At 49.7% G+C, this 24748-nt stretch overlaps 1 protein-coding gene across 1 annotated transcript in view; it reads right to left on the bottom strand.

Annotated features, from left to right (window-relative positions):
- The window catches only part of IPPK (inositol-pentakisphosphate 2-kinase), a 62049-nt gene extending 47872 nt beyond the window's left edge, over positions 1-14177 (bottom strand). Inside the window, exons 1-2 of the mRNA XM_010375097.2 lie at positions 13824-14177; positions 2227-2274 (exon numbers count right to left, since the gene is read on the bottom strand). Of these exons, the coding sequence (XP_010373399.1) occupies positions 2227-2274; positions 13824-13904 (129 nt within the window). The 5' untranslated portion in view covers positions 13905-14177. The remainder of the gene's footprint in view (positions 1-2226; positions 2275-13823) is intronic.
- Between the last annotated feature and the right edge of the window lie 10571 nt (positions 14178-24748).

The raw sequence follows: 24748 nt of genomic DNA on the forward strand, positions 1-24748 counted from the left end.
GGTCCCCAGTGCCCCGCCTCACCAGCGTCCCTCCCCAGCCATGCCACCCTCCCCAGCCCAGACTTGGAAAGGTAGCAGTCTGAGGACCGCACTGCTGCCGCCTCCCGTCTGCCCTTCTCCCAAAGCGGCCCCTAAACATGCCTTCCAAGGAATGTGACTTTGAAAACCTCTGACATCTCACATCTCAATCTCTAAAGAGATTTTATTCTTTAGCCTCTATATGTAGAATATTCTTTCCCCAGTCAGAGGTTCTTCAAGAATCAGTAAGGTGATGAAACTGGTTGAAACAGAAATCATCCCCATGTCCCTCAACCTGTCTCAAAGGTGAGAAGCCCAGAGGCCCCTGGTAGGCTGCTCCTGGAAAACACCCACAAAGGCTGGCCTGGCAGTCTTGCTGCTCCCTGTGGGGCACCTGCCTTTGTGGGTGCTCATCCAGGGCAGGCCTGGAGGTGCCCAGTGCCTGGCTCATGCTCGAGAAGGTCCCAGGACTATGCAGCTGCCCTGTGCTCCCGTAGCCTCTGGAGAACCTGCTGCCCACACGATCACAGCACGTGCAGGTGTCCTGTGGCTGTGCAACAAAACCAGTCCGAACTAAGCCTAACAGAAAACTCCAGAACACACCCAGTAGCCCGGTACAGCTGCGGTCACAGCTTCTGACAAAAAAAAAAAACCCTGGCCAGGCACAGTGGCTCACGCCTCTAATCCCAGCACTTTGGGAGGTTGAGCCAGGTGGATCACCTGAGGTCAGGAGTTCAAGACCAGCCTGGTCAACATGGTGCAATCCTGTTTCTACTAAAAATACAAAAATTAGCCAGGCGTGGTGGCAGGCACCTGTAATCCTAGCTACTCAGGAGACTGAGGCGGGAGAATCACTTGAACCCAGGAGGCAGAGGTTGCGGTGAGCCGAGACCGTACCACTGCACTCCAGCCTGGGCAGCAAGGCGAGACTCTTGTCTCAAAAAAGAAAAAGACCCCCTGGTGAACAGAAAAGTGACCACTCAAGTCTCCACTGATCACACAGTGTGTCACATTATGTCATTTACAGAGGAAATGTAGCCAACTGCTGGCAGACACTGTCCCGCTCACATCTGTGGACATAGATCTGACAGGGTCCACAGAGGCCAGGCCTTGGGGGAGTCAAGGTCAGGGTGGTTTGGGCTCTGCAGCCACTGAATTTGGCAAAGAAGGGGACAGAGAAGGCTGGAGGCAGCCACAGAGACTTTGTTTCCATGGCATGCATTCCACAAACTAAAACCACCTTGGCCTGTTTCTCTTCAGCAGCTGAGGCAGAAACCGGAAGACAGTGGGGCCTTCCTATCCTCCCTTGCCTGCCCACCCCGACCCCACACCCACTGTGGCCCCACCAACAGCAGCTTTCTCCCATGGCTCTCTCCCCTCTTTTTATTGTGCCCACGCGGCAGCTGTCACCTCCACCCACCACAACCCCCCGGCCTCCCTTTCTATGACCTCTACCTCAGATGCTCCAACCTGCCATCTCTCAGGAGCCCTCAAGGGGCAGTGACTCATCAACCCCTCACCCTCGCCCAAGCCAGCCTCCGCCTGCCCCACAGTGGAACAGCCACTGTCCAGGAGCTTACCCCCAGCTCAGGACCCACACACATCAGATGGGAAGCAGAGAAGAGCCATTAATGCAGGAAGCCTCCGCGACTCAGTATGCACCCCAGGACCAGCAGAGATTTGCACAGAAAGTTGCAACTCAGTGGTCAAAAACGAAAGGGCAATGCTTTTTTACGGGTGGTCGATGGCATTTTGCTTGGATGACTCACAGAAAAGAAACCTAACAACTCCCTTCCACCTCAATGTTTAACACAGACTGTCTACCACAGCACTGGAGACTCTATTTTCATAGATACAATTCCACAGATGGGGAAACTGAGGCAGCAGGTGCTAAGGAACTCAGCAAAGCAAAGTTTGCCTGGTCCTGGGGTCCTCGCCACAAGCAGGTCCCTCTGAGCAGGACCTACGTGCCAGGCTAGGGCAGCCCCTGGCTGAGGGCCACATGGACTACCACAGTGACACACAGGTCAACATGCTGGGCCCAGTCAGTTTTACATCAGGAATGATGGACACACCACTTACTGCACTGAATGCTTGTATCATCTTTGAATCCTACAATTAGCATCAATATTTCTACATCGGAAAAAAGAAATCAGGGTTTTCTTAAATAATTGTTGTAACATCTGGGTGCAAACCCACCCATCTTACCTTCTTCCTATTTGGAGGAAACTTCAGAAACCGCAGCACAACACAGCGCTGTTGGAAAATAACACACATCTGATGAATATTTGCTCAAAGCCAAGGCACGAGGTGTCGGTCAGTTTGGGGGTCCCATCCTCAGTGGACAAAGCCCACAGTGAGGCTCCGCGGCAAGGAGGCTGGGAAGCCCCCAGGGCAGAGAGGCCAGGGCTGGGACCCAGCGAGGGCACACTGGGCAGCGGGACAACAGGAACCTTCAGCCTCTGACCCACCAGCCCCTCCCAGGACTTGATCTTAAGGAAAAGAAATAAAATGGAAATAACCTAAATGCCCAACAATGAGATGGTTTAAACACAGTGGCACACATTTCAAACCATGTAATACCAGTCAGTGATTGATAAGAAAGATCAGTATTTACAGACACAGATGTGTGGTCATCACATACTGCTAAATGAAAAAAGTTATCGAACAGGGCTTATGGAATGAGCCAATTTTCATAAAAAGAGAAACACACGTGCGCACACACACGTATGGGTGTAATTCTATTTATATAAAGCTCAAAAAACAGGTAACACTGACCCCTTGTGCCCACCCCTTGGGTGTGCATGAATAGTTGCTGAGGAAGGTTCTAGAAGGGACTGGCCAGAGGATTACGGGTCCGCTTACTTTGTGATAATTAAGCTATACCCATGATCTGAGTACTTTTCTGTAGATATGTTACACTTCAAGTTTTTAAAATAAAAATGTTTAAATAAAATAAGCATGATGTGTCTACATCAAAAGGTCTGAAAGGACATTCGGCACAAGTTTAACAACATCTCCAAATAGCAATGATTATGGTAACTTCTTTTTAATTTATCTTTATTTTGAATATTTCAATTTGTTAAATGTTCAAAAAATACATTCTAAGAACGTATATGTAGGAAGGAGAACACACCTGGGAGGGGCTCTAGTTGCAGTGCAAGGGTGGGGGGTCCAACGCCCTGGGTAGCACCCCTGCTGAGGCCACAGGGCAAAGCCTAAGCAGGAGGGAGAAAGCAGGCTGCACTGAAGACGGCTTAGAAAGGGCCATTTTCTAGATCAAAAGAGGCCTAAGGAGCAACAAAGGGCCTATGGAGACCAAGCCAGACTCCCCCGCCCGCTCCCCACAGCCCTATTTAGACAATGTACGTTGTTGCTCTTAAATCCCAGGCACCCGGCCCCCTGGGCTCCTCTGACTGAGCTCCAGTTCCCAGCCAGTGCCATGCTCCTGGCTCGCTGTGCTGCAGATAGCTGTCCCCTCCTTGAGCCCCAAGCTGAGATCTGGGGAAGCCAAGACCAATGGCATGCATGCTACCGTTGTCCCCTCCCAAGCTGAAGGCAGGCATCAACAATCAACCATGGGAATCGACTGGCTAAGGATCATTTTAATGGAACTATAATTCCACCACGATTTAAGGAAAGGCAGAAGTTGATCAACAGAAGTCCTAACTCTCAACAGCTCTCCAGAAGCTCGTTCCCCTAAAAGTGTGTTTGCTCCTCACCTACACATGATGGTGTGTGCTATTTGAGTGTGCCTGACCCGCCCTCCAACAATTAGGCACCAAACACCGTACAGCTCTCCACCGATGGCAGGCATTCAGCGATGCCCTGCTAGTGATGTGTAAGTGTGATTGAGGGTCATGCTTGAAAATCAACACAATAAGAAAATATATTGGCTGGCCGCGGTGGCTCAAGCCTGTAATCCCAGCACTTTGGGAGGCCGAGACGGGCGGATCACGAGGTCAGGAGATCGAGACCGTCCTGGCTAACACGGTGAAACCCCGTCTCTACTAAAAATACAAAAAACTAGCCAGGCGAGGTGGTGGGCGCCTGTAGTCCCAGCTACTCGGGAGGCTGAGGCAGGAGAATGGCATAAACCCGGGAGGCGGAGTTTGCAGTGAGCTGAGATCCGGCCACTGCACTCCAGCCTGGGCAACAGAGCGAGACTCCGCCTCAAAAAAAAAAAAAAAAAAGAAAATATATTACATTAAATCCCTGATTAGTGTAAACTGACCCAGGCTGCCATGGTGCAAGCTCTCACCCTGTCCCTCACAAAGGGCAAACCCCGCCACCCACAGGGACCAAGCTTACTCACCTGCCAGACTGCATGCACAGAGCTCTGTGGCACCTACAGGAAAGCAAGGCCTTCCTCGGTTTATCACAGAACTAACTCATAAGCTGCACAATGGACTTTTGTAGCAAAGCAGTCCTGAGCAGTCCTGAGCAGGGTGACGCCAGGCCGAGACACACGAGCTTTCTCTTCAAAGAAATTCCCCACTGTAGCCTCAGAGGAAGGAGTTCAGTGGGCCGATGAACACAAATGCCAACTACAAGAACATAGGACCCCCTCCCCTGGCAGCAGTCACCTGCTAATACGGACTCAGCTTTCCAAAGTTCCCTGCCACTCTGTTGCCAGGAAAGGCAGGAACAACTGGTCTTTTCTGTCTATTTATACATAGAAATGATAAATTTCCTATGATTATTACATATAAAACTACTCACATAAAGTATAATTCAGAAAACCATTATCTGGCTCATGAAGAAAAATTTTTTAAAAATAAGTTGAACAGGGCACTATACAAAGAAAAACCATACACAGGTCCCAGGAGAAAAAGATGTCGGGCCTAAATGATTGCAGGCCTTAGGCCTCAGTCCTTGTAGATAATAAAATAACACCATTCTTCCCACTAGCACTTATTAATAATTATTATTGCAATAGCCAGCAGGTGCTAGTACCAGTGCTTCAGGGCCCACGATACACTCCTAAAGTCCATCATCTCCAGCCGTCTCTCCCTCTAAGGTGGGCAACTGAGTCCCGGTTTCCAGAATGAGGGAAGATCAAGGCCTTGACCCCAAAGGTCAAGGTCACATGGGGTGAAGCCAAGTTTAGAGGAGGGCCTGGACCCTGGGAGGTTCTCAGTGTCTTTCTGGTGGCCGGGCTCCTCGTTGCTACTGAGTCACCAGCAGGAGCTGGGGGCACTGGGTACTGTGTCGCCCCCAGGAGATGGTATGGACACATGCCTTCCAAGCCTGGGCAGAGAAGCCCAAAGCGGCCCTCCCGCTCAGCCTTCCAAGCCCCTTCCTCACATTTCCTCCACCACCACATCCAAACACAGTGGCTTGACTTCCCTGCTGTCACTCACGGAAAATCTGCTATTCCTTCCCATTACAGAGCCCAAGAGCCACAGCCAACCAAGGAAACCTCAATACAATGATTCGTCCATTTCAAGGGAAACTGCTTTCTCCACCCACCCATTTATAATCTAAAAACTATCACAAGAAATCTACCCAGCCACACACCCCCAGGGGAACCACAGTATCAGCCAGTTTTCATTAATACCAAAACTCAGACACATTCAGCTCACCTATCCTCTACAGCCCATGCCAACTGCCCCATGTGAGGGGCCTGATCAGGCTGGGCTGGCTGAGGTGGGTGGTCCCTGAGATGCGCCAGGCTGAGGGCTTCAGTAATGCACAGGCCATAGGGCCCTACTACCCTCACGCAGGCAGCTGGCAGGAAACAGGTGAAAACACACCATAGCAGCTCTCATTAGCAGAAAGACACAATGAGTCCAAGGGGCACCCATGGCTGGGGAAGGGGGGTGAACACAGCCACCTGGGGGACTTCCCATGAAGGAGGGGGCAAGAACCAACACCCCAGCAGGCTCTGAGCTCCTGCCAGCTCACCACGTCTTAACCAGCTACGGAGATAATGACACTATTCCTCTTTCAAAAAGTATCTGAAACCAGATATTTGAAGCTTACCTTCTTCTTAACGTCTAGAATAAAATGTTGAAAGTGAAGAAAAAGGGCCAGGCGCGGTGGCTCATGCCTGTAATCCCAGTACTTTGGGAGGCCGAGGCAGGCGGATCACCTGAGGTCAGGAGTTCGAGAACAGCCTGACTAACATGGAGAAACCCTGTCTCTACTAAAAATACAAAATTAGCTGGGCATGGTGACACACATCTGTAATCCCAGCTACTCAGGAGGCTGAAGCAGAATCGATTGAACCTGGCAGGTGGAGGTTGCGGTGAGCCAAGATTGTGCCACTGCACTCCAGCCTGGGCAACAAGAGCGAAACTCCCTCTCAAAAACAAAAAAAAAAGTGAAGCAAAAGCGTTAAGATTGGAAGGGAAGACCTTGACACTTCTGCAGTCTGAGCCTGGGGTGTTTCTTAACAAGAGCAATGCTAGACCAAGGCCCAAGCTGCACCTGTACTCTTGGTAACAGGGAAGCTTCTGCCTTGGAAAATTCGATGAAAATCAAGGATTTTAACAAGTCAAAAACACCAAACAATAGGAAGAACAAGAGGAGTGATGCATTTATACACACACACTAAATAACCCCAAGATTTAAAAAGTTAAGGGACACAATGCGTCACTTACAAAAGTGGCAAAAAGCATTTCAATAAAAATCCCTTCCTGGGCTGCAGTGGGAGGGCAGGTGGCACAGCCATGTGGAATGCAATTTGCAACGTGTGCCAAGGAGCCTGATTCACCCAAGAGCCCAGCCTGAGCAGCAGAAGCCCAAAGACGTATGTACGAAGACTTTCGGCAAAGCCCACCCACAAGGATCACCAGCGCAACACTGGGAACCCCGAGCATCCTGCAAGACGTGCATGAGGATTTTCTACATATTGTGCTATAAAATTAAGTGAAAAAAATCCCAAAACAGAAACAGATACGTAGTATTCTTAACTACCTAATAAAGGCAAAATACAGTCATGGATCACATAACGACACTTGGGTCAGCGATAGACTGCGTGAAACAATGGTGTGTCCCATAGGATTATAATACCACAGTTTCTACGTTTAGATTCCCATTGTGTCCCACTTCCCATTAGACACTTCCCATTGTGTCCCAACGGCCTGCAGCACTCAGTCCAGAACCATGCTGCATGCGTCTGAGGACTAGGACTGAGGACTAGGAGCCACAGGCTGCCCCATACAGCCTGGGCGTGAGGCAGGCTCTACCATCTAGGTGTGTTCATATGACATCATCACCTAACAATGCAGCTCTCAGAATGCATCCCTGGTGCGAAGCGATGCTTGACAATAAGTAGAAAAAGACTAGAAGAAAGTGCACCAAAGTGTTAACAAAAGTTGTTCTCTTCATGGAGGAATACTGGGTGTTTTCCACTTCCTTCCTTCTGATATTTTATATTTTCAGAGAGAAGCAACAATTGGTGTTAAATAAAAATAGAAGGCCACAAAAACCCCAATACATTAAAAGGGACACCTGCCAATGGGAAGCCTGAGGGGGCACCTTATGGGTGGAATTAAAGCTACTAACTAGAAGAGCCTCTCAGGACAGATGAGGAGAGACTTTCCTGCCACCCACCGAGGACTCACTCTGGAGGGGTATCACTCACAAAATCAGCTGTTTCAGAGATCGGTCAAAGGACAAGGACCAAGGTCAAGTCTTCCATCAGGCTGAGGAGATAAACTGAGGCTGAGATCAGACGACTTTTGTGGGAAGGTAAGATAGAAAAAGAGAACAGCAGCAGGGGTCACCCCTCAGGATGCTGCCCCAGCCTTCTAGAAGCAACGCTCAGCTCCGGCTTCTCCCGAACTGTGAAGATGACTCCCAGGCAGGGGCCATGGGGGACCCCAAATGTCCAGTCTCAAGAGGCTGCCCTTCCTGTAGACCCTCCTCACCTCACCTCCGCAGCTCCAGCTCCAGCTCTGTCCCAGCCAGAGAGGAAGGCTGCCCAGGGTCTGTCAGTCACTGGGTGCAGGAGGTGCCGAAGTCCACCTCTGCAACCCAGAAAGGGATGTCCAGTATGCGTAGGACCGTGGAGGGAACAAGAAGCAGGGCTTACGGTACTGGGCTCCAACAGGAGGTGCTCCCAAGAGTGAGCTTGGCTTCACTGGGAATGCATGGCCTCAGACAGAAATCCAAAGCCCATTTGACACGGGATGAAGATGTGACATCGCCAAGATGCCTGTGGAGGATGGGAGCCCAGTACTCTGCAGGCAAGAGCAGGGAGGCCAGACTGGAGACAGCCGGCGGGCAGGGAGCAGTAGGTGCTGGCCCCTTGTCCAACCCATACGGAGCACATCCTCACACAAGCCTCAGCAACTCCATCCTGACCTCATGGTGTCCTCTGCAGGACCGAAGCAGGCACAGGTGTGGGCCATGGGGGACGCCACCCACGCACACAACACTCAGAACATGGGGAGGCCTGTGGGGATGGGCACATCTTGTGTGCGGGGCTGACCCCTACAGGCACAGAAAGCCTGGCCACCTGTAAAAGGAAGCAGAGCTGCCTAGAGGCCCACAGTGAGGGCCACAGGGAAGTGTGAACAAGACCTGGCCCTCAGATCTCCCAACTGCTTGGCAACAAGGCAGGAGTGGCCGGGCCCTAGGCACAGCCTTGCTCTCTGCAGACACAGCAACGATGCTTTTCTCACCCTCCTGGATAGCAGTTCTCAGAAGACAGAGGAAGTCACTGGGGAGCTTCGCTCTGACTGAATTCTGACCAAGAAGGAGGCTCAGTAAGGCAGAAGGAAAGCAGTTGTGTCACCTCAGAAGGTGTAAAAGTAGGAGGCGCGCCAAGGCCAAACCGACAAACCCCTGTGCACGAGAGGCACCGTCACAGGCTGACAGTCACCAAAAAGCAGACCTCACCACGCAACTGCAGATACAAAGACGGGAATAAACAAAGAGCGAGCCACAAGCACAGCTCTCCAATGAGCTCAGCTGAGACGAGAAGGAACCTCACTAGGAAAGAAGCCACATCAGCTGCGTCAGCCCAGAACGCCATTAAAAATCCCAAATGCAGAATACATCACTGGTTTAAACAAAATGCTGGCAGTAACAGAAAGCTACAACTATTTCAACTAGGGCCAGCTAAAAATTGTAAAAGGGAGCGGCCAAGGGCTTGGCATATGTGATACGGCCGGAAAAAAACCGAGAATATAAACGTATGTGCTTCCAGCATCCACAGTAGGAAGTATGGCCCAGTTAACAGCCCTGCAGGACTGCGCAATGGCTTCCCACTTAACCTGTTCTAAGTGATTCTGTAATGGATATCTTTGTGTACCAGATCTTTATTTACATTTCTAATTATCTCCTTAGAACGGACTACTAGAACAGAAATTAGCAAATCAAAGAGTATAAACTTTTTAAAAATTAATCTTTTTCCTGAGTATCATACATATTCATTGTAGGAAATCTAGAAAATACTTTAAAAACAAAAGAAAAGTAAAAGCGATTTAGGATACTATCAGTCACAGCCACTTAGAACATTTTCATGTATTTTCTTCCAATCATTTTGTAATTATAACCACATAATGCACCTTCTTTTGTAATCTGCTTTTTCCACATAACACTGTAAACAGGTCTTCATATGAAGGACTTAATCCATCCACTACAAAATAATCATCTAAATTATAAAAATTTTGATATACAAAATAATGCTGTATGGCAAAAATATATATACACACACACACATATATATATGTATATGTATATATGTACATATATGATCTATGGACCAGAAATCTTAAAACACAAGATGAGAAGAGAGACAGTAAGATGGCACCTGACTGCTTCAACTTTACACCTTCAACGCCCGGACAAATATCCCAGGCACCAAACAGGTACCAAAGGGCCACCAAAACTCCCCAGGCACCAAAACAATTTGCAGAAATGATCTGAAGCTCTCAGACTCTCAGAAAGGTCACGAAACTGGAACAACTGGAAGTGAGCAGCTTTCTCCACACGTGATCAGTGTTCTTTGCTGGTAAGCCAACTAAATGGCAAAGTCTTTCATGTCACCTCTGTCAGTAAGAAGGAAAACATCATGATGGCTTAGTGTCACGACAGGAGTGGGCCACCTTCTGCCCCTGCTCCCCAAGGCTGAGGTGGTCGGGAAGGGGCTCAGTGCCCTAGACAAGTGCATGATCCAGATCTAAAAACACCTAGGAGATGGAATGACAAACCAAACCTAAAGTGACCTTCACAGGACAGGACACTGAGCCAAAACCAACAAGCTGAAGGTGAAGGAGGCAGGTGCAGGCGTAACACGGGAGAGAAATCCTGTGGCAGTGCATAAAGGGGTAGCCTGTGGACTTCACTAACCTGAGATGTGGTCACTAGCCCAAGCACTGCACCTTCAGGCTGCAACAAGGAAACTGCCCAGATGAGAAGTTCCCCCAACCAAGGAGCCCCCACAGGGTCAGTGTCTGAAGCTCTAGACACCCACCAGGGAACATGCCAGGCTGCTGAGAGCCTCTCAAGCATGCCACAGGGTCCACACCACACAAGGCAGAGAACATCGTTGTTACCTGCGCCTGGGAAAGTTCAGGTGCACAACCATCCCAGAGGCAGAATGCAAACTGACAGGCAAAATGAGAATCATCCTGGGCCATCTCTGAGTGGAAGGGCCTTGGGGAAGCTGACCACCTTCTGTCAGGAACACCTTTAAATGCCTCTCTATGGCTGGCCTGCTGTTTACCTTCCTGCCCACCCTGAGCACACCCTCCTATAGCCCACACCTAGTTCCTCCATCCCCAGGCCTCATTTCCTACAAGTACTGCGCTGTACAGAAGGCTCTCTCTCATCCCATGTTTGCATATGCAGGAAGAATATCACTGTGCTCCTTCTAGTGCTGACAGCCAATGACCATGCAGATCTCCTTACCTAGACCCTCGACTCCTGCAGGACCAGCTGAGGCTGGCTGAAGGTGAATCATGTTCTCACGGTGGAGGGGATGGGGGTCAGCACAGGACTCATTAGGGACATTTCAATTCTGAGAGGAGCTGATACCCTCTCAGAGAAAGCAACCCTCTCCTTACCTGGAAAAACTTGGCAAAGGCCTCCCTCTCTCTTGGACCCAATGAGGTGGATCTAAGGAGTTGAGCAGAATAGCACGGTCCACCTGCTCCCACACCCAGCTGCAGGGAGGCCGGGCGAATGCTCAGCATCCACAGAACCACAGACTCCTTCTGTTCTCCCTCACCCATCTTCTACCCCACTGACACATACCCTCTGCTCGAACTCAACAGTTCCTAAAAAGCTGCCTTCCAGGAATTGTTCTCTCCTCCTTGGTCCACAGCCTGAGCAAATACACCACAGGGCAGAGCTGGTAGGCTCGGCTTGGTTCAGGTGACCATATCAGGCACAGGCTCTATCTGACCTTAACCTGATGGGAAACATTTTCTCAAGAGACTACGTGCAGTGATAATCTTCAATTTCAAATGATGAGCTAAAAACAACCACCAAACAGGAATGAGTACAGTAAAGCAAATTTAGATTTAAAATAAAGAATGAGGCTGGGTACAGTGGCTCACGCCTGTAATCCCAGCACTTTGGGAGGCTGAGGCGGGCGGGTCATTTGAGGTCCAGAGTTTGAAACCAGTCTGGCTAACATGGTGAAACCCCATCTCTACTAAAAATACAAAAAAAGCAGCCAGGCATGGTGGCAGGTGCCTGTAATTCCAGCTACTTGGGAGGCTGAGGCAGGTGAATTGCTTGAACAGGAGGCAGAGGTTGCTGTGAACCAAGATTGCACCACCACACTCTGTCTGCCTGGCAGAGAGAGGAAGACTCCGTCTCAAAAAAAAAAAGAACAAATAGCATAGGTCTAGAATAGCCTGGTGGCTGTAGGTAAATCTGAAAAGGTGAAAGAAAAAATAAACAATCAACCTGGTGTGGTGGCTCACACCTGTAATCCCAGCACTTTGGGAGGCCGAGGTGGGTGGATCACTTGAAGTCAGGAGTTTGAGACCAGCCTGGCCAACATGGTGAAACCTCATCTCTACTAAAAATACAAAAATTAGCTGGACATGGTGGTGCATGCCTGTGATCCCAGCTACTCAGGAGGCTGAGGCAGGAAAATTGCTTGAACCCGGGAGGCAGAGGTTGCAGTGAGCCGAGATCGCGCCATTGCACTCCAGCCTGGGCAACAGAGTGAGACTCCATTTCTAAATAGATAAATAAATAAAAATAAACAAGCATTAAAATCAGAGCTGTGCAACACGGTAGGGCCAGGCTGCCCTGGAGATGTCTGCTCAGGAAAGGGGGTGGACTCAGGGAAGAGAGTGGACACGTACTTGTCGGGAGCATGCAGAGGGATCCAAGTGCCAGAGGCAACTGCGTCAAAGCCTCTGCTCTTTCAACATGGGTGTCCTTTTGCTCCAAGCCTGAAACTTGCTGCTTCATCTGCCACTACTTTTGAAACTTAATATATCAGCCCTCACTAAAGAAAGCCTTAGGTTTACCTAAAATGCAGAGATACGTCTAATCGTACCAAGGAATTGGAAGACTAGTATTTGTTTTGGGAAAGGATTCAGGGGATTGGCACAGTAATCCAACATAAGGACTCACACGGAAACATCCCTCACTGTCCCCAACAGCGGACTACACAAGAGGAGGACAGCTTCAGGTTAGCCTGGTCCATTATTAATTCACCTAAAGATCCTGAGCAAAGCTTGTAGTCTCTGTTCTTTAGTTCCCTGTGCTAAAGAGCAACAAAATCCAAAGGCACAACCTGGGGACTACCTGGGTGTTTGCAGCTTACACTACAGCTGACCAATGCATCCAGCATAGGAACAACAGAAGCAAGGCAGGACTCCACTGCCTATATCATCCCTGACAAGCTGTTGGACCGGGGTAGTGCCCTCAACCTCTCTTATTTTCACTTTATCTCTCTGTCCAAGGGGATGATAATTATCACTTGCTAAGCATAACTTGATGGGTTCCTGCATAACTGATCTTCCAACAATCCCACAAAGTGAATTCTATTAGTAGTTTCACTTCACAAATGTAGACACTGAGCCTCCACCAGGCAGTGGTAGAACTGAGATTCCTGTGCCTTTAACACCCATGCTCTAACTTCTCCCTACATGACACCTATCCTAGCCTCCCTCACACCCCTCCCCCGTTCCAGCCGGCCACATTCCTGCGTGATTGTACCAGACAGCAAAAGGTCAGAGAGATCTGGGCCCTCACACAGACCCACATCCTTCACTCTTGGATTCACCTTTAAGAGATCTTACTGCAGTTTCTAAAACTTTCACCCTCATTGAATTCAGGTGAAACCCTTCAAATTCTAAAAGGTTGAGAAGGGACCTGTGGGTAACATCCCCTTACTATTAACAGCACAGCAATTCCGTAGTCTCACGAGGCTGAACTCTTTTGGTGCTGAGACTAACAGCACTGTGGGCACTCTGCTTCTTCCTCCAGTGCTGGCCGGGCCCTCTGTCCCAGCTAAGCCTCCGCCCCACTGCGGCCTGGCAGTCCGGCGGGCATCCAGGCGGGAGGCGGCACCGCGTGAGGCTGAAAGCAGCACCGACGGGGCGGGGAGAGGGCCGTGGAACTGACGGGGAACGGGAATACTGAGGGGACGAGAGACCGGCCAGGAGAAGGATCTGGGGGAATGGGAGACTGACCCAGTAGAGAGGGGATACTGGGTGATGAGGAACCCACTGGGTAGGGGGGAATTCCGGAGACCGGCCGGGGAGGAGGAAGGTACCGGGAGGACGTAGAACCGACCCTGCTGGGGAAACGGATACTGGGGGCGGGGTGATACCGGCAGTCTGAGTGAGGTACCGGAGCTGCGCCGCACGTCCGCCGCTCACCTGCGCGTGGGCCACCACCAGGCTCTTATTGCCTTCTCCGTGGTACCCCCATTCATTCTCGTCCATCTTCCCCTCTTCCATGCCCAGGCGCAGCCCTGGCGCCTCGCGGGCTGGGACGCGGGGACGCGAGCTGAGGGCCGCCCGCCTCGCTGGGCACCAGCCGCCGCCGTCGGGGAGGAGCGCCTGTCAGCTGCCGCCCCCGCTCGACCCTGCCGCGGCTACTAGCAAGCTGCGGCCGCCGGAAGCCACGCCCCCTGCGCCTGCCATGACGGAGTCGGGCAACTTCCGGGTTCGTGACCACTTTCCATACATTGATCGCGACGGTGGATGGGCCGGCGGCCATTTTAGGTACTGGTAGAGTGACTCATTTCCGGAACGCGGTCTTGGGAACCGGAAGAGAAGCTTCCGGCCTCGGCGCCGGATGTGTAGCTGGCGGGAGGAGCCGGCGGCTTTTCGGCGCCCGGTAGTGACCGTCTCTGCCCGGGTGGCCGGGTTGTCTGGGTCTCGGGACCGCTTAGTCGCGGGACCCCAGCAAAGCTCTTGGCGTCTCTGAGCTTTTTCTTCTGTAGAATAGGGTGTTAACTCATCGTACATGTCATGGGGATACCCAACGCAGTCATTTCGATGGTCCTGTGAGGTAGAAAACATTGTCCAACATTCCACGCGAGGAAACGTGGCTTGGCGACACAGCTGGACTCCCCAGCCCCGCTTTTGCCCGAAAACTTCGAGGGACGCAGTTGGAGCGCGAGGCTCCTGCTTGGGGGTGAGGCAGAGGACCGACGACCTTCCTGCTCCTAAATTCACTGATGCGGCGGCAAGAATGGCACGCTTCATAGAGCTACTGCATTTCCCAAACTCTTAGTCTCAGGACCATTTTATACTCATAAACATGAAGGCCCCAAGCTTTTGCTTATGGGGATTACAGCTATCAATGTTACCACATTGTAAGTTAAAATGCTTTAAAGTTTGTTGTTTCGTTTAAAAGTAAACAGCCGGGCGCAGTGGCTCCCGCCTGTCATGCCAGCACTTTGGGAGGCCGAGGCGGGCGGATCACCTGAGGTCAGGAGTTCGAGACCCGCCTGGCCAACATGGTGAAACCCTGCCTCTACTAAAAATACAAAAATTAGCCGGGTGTGTTGGCGCACGCCTGTAATCCTAGCTACTCCGGAGGCTGAGGCAAGAGAATCACTTGAACCCAGGAAGCGGAGGTTGCGGTAAGCCAAGGTCGCATCACTGCACTCCAGCCTGGGCAACAGAGTGAGACTCCGTCTCAAAAAAATAAAGGAAACATTACATTCCCCGCCCACCACCAAAATAAAGGAGCGGTTCCGTTTACACTTTTGCGAGTCTTTTTAAAATCTAATAGGTTGTCACATGTGCTTCGGCATTCGGTCTGCTGCCATATATTGCATTGGTTGACATATACATCGTAAAGGACATCTACAGTTATGTAGTTCAAAAAGAGAGGATCTGCAGACCCAACTTTGAGAACGGCTGGGCACCTTGCCAGGCCTTGGGAATTGTAGTGAAATCAGGCCAGTGACTCATGAAAATGAGCTGAAGGCTTTGAGCATCTCTTTCCTCCATTTTAGGCTTCAAAAGGGAGGCTGGGGCCGGGCATGGTGACTCACGCCTGCAATCCCAGCATTCTGGGAGGCTGAGGTGGGTGAATCGCTTGAGCTTAGGAATTCCAAACCAGCCTGGGCCACATGGCGAAACCCCATCTCTACAAAAAATTAGCTGGGTGTGGTATCTGTGCCTGTAGCCCCAGCTACTTGCAGGGCTGAGGCAGAAGGATCGCTTGCGCGGGAGAGGTTGAGGCTGCAGTGAGCCGTGATGAAGCCACTGCACTCTAGCCTGGGTGACAAAGCGAGATCCTGTCTCAAAAAAAAAAAAGTGGGGTAGGCCGGGTGCAGTGGCTCACGCCTGTAATCCCAGCACTTTGGGAGGCCAAGGCGGGCGGATCACGAGGTCAGGAGTTTGAAACCAGCCTGGCCAATATGGTGAAACCCCATCTCTACTAAAAATACAAAAATTAGCTGGGTGTGGTGGTGCACGCCTGTAGTCCCACCTATTCGGGAAGCTGAGACAGAAGAATCGCTTGAACCCGGGAGGTGGAGGTTGCAGTGAGCCCAGATTGTGCCACTGCACTCCAGCCAGGGCAACAGAGTGAAACTCCGTCTCAAAAAGAAAAAAGGAGGGGGTTGGCGGGGGGAAGCTGGGTGGGAGATTGCTCAGGACCCTCCACAGGGATGGTTGAGAAATGGGGGCAGAAACAGCCACTCCTGGAGGTAAGTAATCCCCGAGAGGGAGGACCTTAGGACTCACTAAATTCAGTCCTTCCCACGCCCCCACAAGGCCAGGGGAGCTTAAACATGACTGCAACTGAGTTTCTCAGCACCCTGCAAAAGGAGAGTTGGGGTGAGATTAAATAATATATTAAGCATTAAAATATTTCCTTGAAACCTCTAAGGTGCTGGAAGTGTTCTGTATCTCGATTCCACCCCCCCCCCCCATGGAGGTGTATTAGATCCCTGATACTTTAAAATTGACATTATATGGTGATAAAAAGCAGATTCATGCTGGGGACGGTGGCTCACAACTGTGATCACAACACTTTGGGAGGCCTAGGTGAGGGGATCACTTTGAGTTCAGGAGTCCAAGACCAGCCTGGCCAACATGGTGAAACCCATCTCTACAAAAAATAACAAAAATTTATCGGGGCATGGTGGTACACACCTGTAGTTGCGGTTACTCAGGAGACGGAGGTTGGAGGATCGTTTGAGCCCAGAAAGTGGAGGTTGCAGTGAGCTGAGAGCACATCACTGCACTCCAGCCTGGTTGACAGAGCCAGACCCTTCTCAAAAAAAGGTTTTTTTAAATCCAAATTTGGTTTTATCATTCTTTTTAAATTCACAGGCAACAGCACCTGGGCAGACCATGCCATTTCCCCTCCTCAACTCGGGTGCTTTGAAAGAAATATGGGGGGCCAGGTGCGATGGCTGCCACCTGTAATCCCAGCACTTTGGGAGACCAAGGTGGCTGGATCACCTGAGGCCAGGAATTCAAGACCTGGCCAACATGGTGAAACCCTGTCTCTACTAAAAATACAAAAATTAGTTGGGTGTGGTGGTGTGTGCCTGTAATCCCAGCTACTCGGGAGGCTAAAGCAGGAGAATCGCATCAATCTGGGAGGTGGGGCTGCAGTAAGCTGAGATCCTGCCACTGCACTCCAGCCTGGGTGACAGCAAGACTCCGTCTCAAAAAAAAAAAAAAAAAAAAAAAACCAATATGGGGATGAACAGTGGGAATGCAGAGAGGGTTCCCATCTGAGGAGGCTGGAAGAAAAGGCTAGAAAAGAGCCATGAGAACACATGTCTGTGGTTTAAGCCACACAGCCTATGGTATTTTGTCATGGCAGTCTGAGCCAAGAGAGGGAGCAATTTAATTAGATGTGTTATGCTCTTCCATCTAGGTCTGATGTAGACTGCCAGCACTGTCAGTGCTTTCTCCTTTTGTGTTAAAAAGGAAAGATAGAGGAAGGGAGGGAAGAAGAAAGGATGGAGAAGAGAACAGAAAAGTAAAATGAAAATGTCTTCCAACCATATTGAAAGGCTATCCAGGGCTGGGCACAGTGGCTCACGCCTATAATCCCAACACTTTGGGAGGCCCAGGTGAGTGGATCACTTGAAGTCAGGAGTTTGAGACCAGCCTAGCCAACATGGCGAAACTCCAATACTAAAAATACAAAAGCCAACCAGGCATGGTGGCAGTCGCCTGTAATCCCAGCTACTCGGGAGGCTGAGGCAGGAGAATTGCTTGAACCCAGGAGGCGGAGGTTGCAGTGAGCCAAGATCGCACTGCTGCACTCCAGCCTGGGTGATAGCAAGACTCCGTCTCAAAAACAAAAACAAACAAATAATGAAGTGTCTCATACATCAGTGTGGTGAAACAGTCTTAGGCAGTGTTTGTCATGGGTGATGGGGAGGGGACAGACAGCACACGTATGCACTGCTGGTGAGGGTGGGGAAGCATTGCAATGTTCAAGTTCAGTTTGGCCATATTATTAAAATTAATGACGCTAATCTCACTTGACTCATCTCCACAGCTAGAAATTTAATCCTATGGACCTCTCCCTTAAATACTCAGAGATATGTACAGGGTGCTCGTACAGACAGGAGTGATGACAGGACTTGGTTTTTAGCTCGGGACACTTCAGGATGGCCTCCGCAACCCGTGTTCTAACAAGTTCCCAGATAAGTCTCAGAATCACTGAATGGTGACATACTCAGAAAAACCATACAGCTAGTAAAAATAGACGTTAGGCCTGTTTTGTACTGACCTGAAAGATGTTCAAGGCCTACAGTTAAGTTAACACAAATGTGTGAGAGTGTATATAAATGAAACAAAAAAGGAAAGGAGAGTATTAGTCCCTCTGGAAAGAGGGAAGTGGGAAGAACTGGGGGAGGAAATTCACTTTCCTCTTTTTTTTTTTTTTTTTTTGAGTCAGAGTCTCACACTGTTGCCTCGGCTGAAGTGCGGTGGCTCAATCTCAGCTCACTGCAACCTCTGCCTCCCAGGTTCACGCCATTCTCCTGCCTCAGCCTCCCAAGTAGCTGGGATTACAGGCATGTGCCGCCACGCCCGGCTAATTTTTTGTATTTTTAGTAGAGACGGGGTTTCACTATGTTGGCCAGGCTGGTCTCAAACTCCTGACTTCGTGATCTGCCCACCTCAGCCTCCCAAAGTGTTGGGATTACAGACGTGAGCCACCGCGCCAGGCCAACTTTCCTCTTACATTTATATATTGTTGACTCTTTCACAGAGAATATATTCATGTACCACTTCTCTAGAATTTCACAAAATGAATAAATCCTCACACATTTCTTAAATAAGGTAGATCTGGGTCTGTGTTTTGATATGCAAGATGGCCATGATACATTGTTAAACACAGGAACAAATGTTTGTGTTTGAATAGAAAAGAAAACAAGGAATATGTGTCTTATTGTTAACTGAGATTTTCTTTGGCGATGTGCACTGATGATGTTACATGATTCTGTAACATTTGAATTTTGCATAAAAGATGTGACTTACCTCTCTAATTAGAAACAAGAACGGAGCCCGGATGCAGCACTCAGGATGCCCAGCCAGATGGAACTGGGGCATATTTCCTGAGGGCGGACTCATATATTTGGGTCACCTGAAACTGCCATGGGATAAGACCCTGCTGTCCTGAGGCAACCCCACCGATTCTAAGAGGTCCTCCCAGTATGGTGAGTCAGAGGCCTCAGCACACGCCTCCTTCCCACGCAGGAATACAAAGATGGGCATGCTGTTACCTGGATTAGCAGTCACTTTCCTGGGGTCTTGTTAGAGTGTCAGCTCTCCGTTCTCTGCCTTAGTACATTTTGTGCTGCTGTGACAGAATGCCACAGATTGGCTAATGTATAACGTCCAGAAACTAATTGCTCACAATTCTGGAAGCCGGGAAATCCAATATCAAGATGTCAGCATCTGGCAAGGGCCTTGCTGTGTCATCACATGGGAGGCATCCCATGGCAGAAGGGTAAAGAGAGAGTAAGAAAGGACAGAACTTGCACTTTGATTTTTTTATATCTTTTTTTTTGGTAGTACAGAGGTCTTTTATTTTTGTGGTACCTATTATGCCATAAATGCAGAAGGAATGGGTATCAGCACCTCAGGCTCCTTCCCACTGGCTCTCGCAAAGTGTGCTCTGGGAGGAGCCGGCTGGCACTTCAGCTGAACCCAAGTACCTTTCTCTTTGACTTCCTCCTTCTTCTGATCATTTTCCTTCACTGTCTTGGCTATCTTGGCTCTTAGAGAGCTTAATGTGCTCAATACGCACATTAATTGTCTTGGCAAGAATCTTGCCCTTGTTTACAACAATGCCAACAGCATGCTGAGTAACACTGTAGACTGCTCCAGTTTTGCCACTGGTAACATTTGTGAGCATTCCTTTTTGAACAGTACCTATTCTTTTGATGTCTACAATATCACCTTTCTTATAGATTTGCATGTATGTGGGCAAAGGAATAACTCCCTGTTTTCTAAAAGGCTTAGATAACATATACTGGGTCCCTCTTCTCTTCCCTTTGTGCTCATCATTTTGGCAAATTACTGGAAGATGGTGCTTCCAGCCAAAAGGCCGAACTTGTCCATTTGTAATGGCATTGATCCCACCCATGAGGACATAGCCCTTATGACCTAATTACTGTTTTGTTTTGTTTTGTTTTCTGAGATGGAGTCTTGTTCTGTCGCCCAGGCTGGAATGCAGAGGCACAATCTCGGCTCACTGCAACCTCTGCCCTGCGGGTCCAAGTGATTCTCCTGCCTCAGCCTTCCGAGTAGCTGGGACTACAGGCATGTGCCATCACACCCGGCTAATTTTTGTATTTTTAATAGAGATGGGGTTTCACCATGTTGGCCAGGCTGGTCTCAAACTTCTGGGCTCCAGTGATCTGCCCACCTCAACCTCCCAAAGTGCTGAGATTACAGGCATGAACCACCGCACCCAGCCCCTAATTACTTTTTAAACATCCCACCTCTTAATACTGTTATGAGGGCAGATAAATTTCAACACGAGTTTTAGAGGGGCCGGGCGCGGTGGCTCAAGCCTGTAATCCCAGCACTTTGGGAGGCCGAGACGGGCGGATCACGAGGTCAGGAGATCGAGACCATCCTGGCGAACACGGTGAAACCCCGTCTACTAAAAAAAAAAAATACAGAAAACTAGCCGGGCGAGGTGGCGGGTGCCTGTAGTCCCAGCTACTCGGGAGGCTGAGGCAGGAGAATGGCGAGAACCCGGGAGGCGGAGCTTGCAGTGAGCTGAGATCCGGCCACTGCACTCCAGCCCGGGAGACAAAGCGAGACTCCGTCTCAAAAAAAAAAAAAAAAAAGAAGCAAGATGGATTTTTAGAGGGGACAATCGCAGCACCCACCCTCCGTCTACCTCTCTCTTACACTCCAGGAAAATGCTGTCCAGGGTGACAGTCCAATGTTAGAGTTCAATTTGGCTGTATTATTAAAATTAATGCAGCTCATCTCAGTTGACTCGTCATTTCCACAGCCAGAAATTTAATCCAGTGAAAGTCAGTGCTGCAGCATAATCGGGGACGCTCCAACTCCACCCCAATGAGGGCATCCCATAGCATTAGCATCATCTTTGACTTAGACAAGACAGAAAAAAAAGTAGTCCATCAGAGAAAAGACTGACACCTTTGTCTATATTTAAAATTTAAACCTCAGACAGGCCCAGTGGCTCATGCCCTATAATCCCAGCACTTTGTGAGGCTGAGTTAAGAGGATCACTTTAGGCCAGGAGCTCAAGACCAGCCTGGGCAACACAGCGAGACCCTATCGCTACAAAAAAAAATTTTTTTTTTTTAATTAACTAGGCATGATGGCACACCCATAGTCGCAACTACTGAGGAGGCTAAGACAGGAGGATCACTGGAGCTCAGGAGTTCAAGGATACAGTAATCTGTGATTGCACTACTGCATTCCATCCTGGGCGACAGAGTGAGACCCTGTCACAAAAAAAAGGTAAAATCTCAAGGTAGCAGAACAGTCAAATTCACAGAGACAGGAAGCAGAATGATGGCTGCCAGAGGCTGGGGGAGGGAGGAATGGGGAGCCAGCTTTTAATGGATTCAGAGTTTCGGTTTTACAAGATGAGGAAAGTTCTAGAGATTAATGGTGGTGATAGTTGCACAGTATTATGAATGTACTTAATGCCACCAAACTGTATACTTAAAAGTGGTTAAGGCCAGGCATGGTGGCTCACACCTATAATCCCAGCACTTTGGCAGGCAGATCACCTGAGGCCAGGAGTTCGAGACCAGCCTGGTCACCATGGCGAAACCCCGTCTCTGCTAAAAATACAAAAATTATCTGGGCATGGTGGCAGGCGCCTGTAATCCCAGCTACTCGGGAGGCTGAGGCAGGAGAATCGCTTGAACCTGGGAGACGGAGGCCACAGTGAGCCGAGATCGCACCATTGCACTCCAGCCTGGGCAACAAGAGCGAAACTCCGTCTCAAAAAAAAAAAAAAAGGGCCGGGCGCGGTGGCTCAAGCCTGTAATCCCAGCACTTTGGGAGGCCGAGACGGGCGGATCACGAGGTCAGGAGATCGAGACCATCCTGGCTAACACTGTGAAACCCCGTCTCTACTAAAAAATACAAAAAACTAGCCGGGCGAGGTGGCGGGCGCCTGTAGTCCCAGCTACTCAGGAGGCTGAGGCAGGAGAATGGCGTGAACCCGGGAGGCGGAGCTTGCAGTGAGCTGAGATCCAGCCACTGCACTCCAGCCCCGGCGACAGAGCGAGACTCCGTCTCAAAAAAAAAAAAAAAAAAAAAAAAAAAGAAAAAAGTGGTTAAATGGTAAATTTTATGTTATGAATATTTTATTGCAATAAAAAATTAAAATCTGTGCACAACAGAATCTACATAACCACAATCTACATAATTGTCAAAAAAAGATAGCAAGTAGATACCTAAATTATCCATCAAAGATAGAGTATGCAGTCATTGTGAAGAATAGAGTGATCTTCAAGATACAGCAAGTGAAAAAGAAAGCTAGGACACTATGAATATTGTTACCATTTGTATGAAAATATACAACATACACACATATTTTGACAGGCATGCATAGAATATCTCTGGAAAGATACATAAAAAATTGGTAACAGTTACATACCAGGAGTAGAATGGGTGGTGGCAAAAAAAAAAAAACAGCTCACTGTACTCTATAACCTTTTTGCCTTTTTGAATTTTATACGCACATGTGTACATATTTTACCTATTAAAAATAAATATAAGAGGACTCCTGGTTTCCAGTCCAGCCTCAAAAATTAGCAAGTGACGGAAGCGTGAGGAGGGAGTGTTAAGGAGGCAGGGCACCATCGCAAGACAAAGGCTGGCAGCATCTGTTCCGGGCAGGACTCTGAAGGTCAGAGACGGACACCATGCTTGTGGGGACAGAGCAGCCCCGCAGGCTGGGGTGCGGTATTAGGCCTGGAGAGAGCCCTTGGGCCTTGTGACATATTTCCCTGGCTTGGCTAGGGTGGAGGAGAGAAGGGCCCCAGCCATCCCCTACTGTGCCCAGCAGGACACCCTTCTCTTTGTGTTTCCTGGGCAGAGCCTCTGTAGGCAGGCAACTCTGTAGCTGAGAGAAGGATCGAGAAACATTATAGCAAGCCTGGAGTTCATCAGGCTTGAAGTTGGCCACAGGGCACCACTGATGAGGCTGGAGTGGGATCCACTGAAGCAGTGAGGATGTGCTTCTACCGCAGGTTTCAGAGAGTAACAGGCAGAGGCTACGTAGAACACAGGACCACAGACCTTGGGTGCAGGACGGGGGGCTGCAGGAAGGGTTAGTACAGAGTGAAGCTCTGAAGGGTTGGAAGAGAGGAGGCCAAGAGAGGCCACACAGAGGCACCAGAGAACTTGCATGGGCACCCCACTAAAGAAGCAGGCACAGGCCAGCCACCTGCTGGGGTGGAAGAGGGAGGAGTCCTTGGGAACCTTCCAGAGGACTGATGGGAACAGTGACGGCAGGTCCCAGGCAGACAGAAACTTCTTGAGTCACAGGGTTATGCAAGTGCTGTAGGCAGCAGTGATAAAGAGCTGGATTATGGCGTAGGCAGGCTTGGCCAGCAGGACTCATGACCCTCTCTGTGCCCGAGAGAGACTGTACAGGAATGTGTCACCATCCATGCATACGAAGCCAATGCCTGCACCCCAAGGCCTCCGGCACCCTGGTGTGGTTTCCAGGCACTGGGTGGGTTGCAGGGGGACCTGCCGGGAAAGGGCTGGGAGACACCCAGGGGTGGAGAATGGGGCAAGGGCCAGCCCACACCAGGTGCCAAAAACTACGGGATGCTTCCGGGGTGGGGACCATGGGGGCCCACGAGCAAGCAGGCTGTGGGGAACTAAAACTCCCTTGGGGCCCCACTTGGCTCCAGGAAGATGCTCCTGCTTGCAGGACCAAGGAGAAACAGAGTCCCCCAGGGATGGAAGTTAGAGGAGGTGACAGGCAGGGCTGGGCAGAGGGAAGGAAGGGGGTGCCTGGCTTAGGGCTGTTCTCTGGGAAGGCCTCTCTGCCCAGGGCATCCTCCATGAAGATGTCTGGGACCCAGCCCCTTGCTGAGCCTTGCTTCTCTTCCCTCTTGCAAGTTCCCACTCCAGGGGAAGTATGTCTTTCCCCAGCCCAGCGGACAACCCCAGTGAGTTCTGTCCTTGGCCTCTTGCAAGGGGACCCACCTCAAGTTAGCACTGTACAGACCCAGCTACGCTGCTTACAATCAGCCCCAACACGCAGAAATGACTCTCAGCCCTCAGGAATGTCAACCTGCTTCACCACATCCACAGCCAGTGAATTGTATTATCAAAATAATTAGAAAACAGCTAAAACTAGCAGGCTACAGAGTCCCTGGATTTGCTGGTCAAAGGCTTGGTTCTATAGCTCTCTGATGAGAAAAAAATGTTCCAAGTATAAACACTTGACAATAACCACTGCTGGAGAGGCCATGAGATAACAAACATCCTTCTCGTACACTGTAGAGTGTAGTCTTACCTAGTGCAATCCTTCCAGGGACAGTTTGGCAATATCTATTAAAATAAAAAATGTGCAAACACCCTTTCATAGAAATTTATCCTAGATACGCCTTCGTATCAAGATAAATGCAGCTCTTTCCTCTACGCCAGGGTTTCTCAATCTCCACACTACTGACATTTGGACCAAAGAATTCTGAGTTGTGGAAGGCATTGTTCTTGGCATTGTAGGATGCTGTGATGGTGAATTTCATGTGTTAACCTGACTGGGTGTGTCTGTGAGGGTGTTTCTGGAGATTAACATTTGAATTGGCAGGCTGGATGTTTTAGTCCATTTGGGCTGCTATAATAAA

This window comes from Rhinopithecus roxellana, chromosome 16, assembly GCF_007565055.1.
Source record: "Rhinopithecus roxellana isolate Shanxi Qingling chromosome 16, ASM756505v1, whole genome shotgun sequence".
Taxonomy (NCBI): domain Eukaryota; kingdom Metazoa; phylum Chordata; class Mammalia; order Primates; family Cercopithecidae; genus Rhinopithecus; species Rhinopithecus roxellana.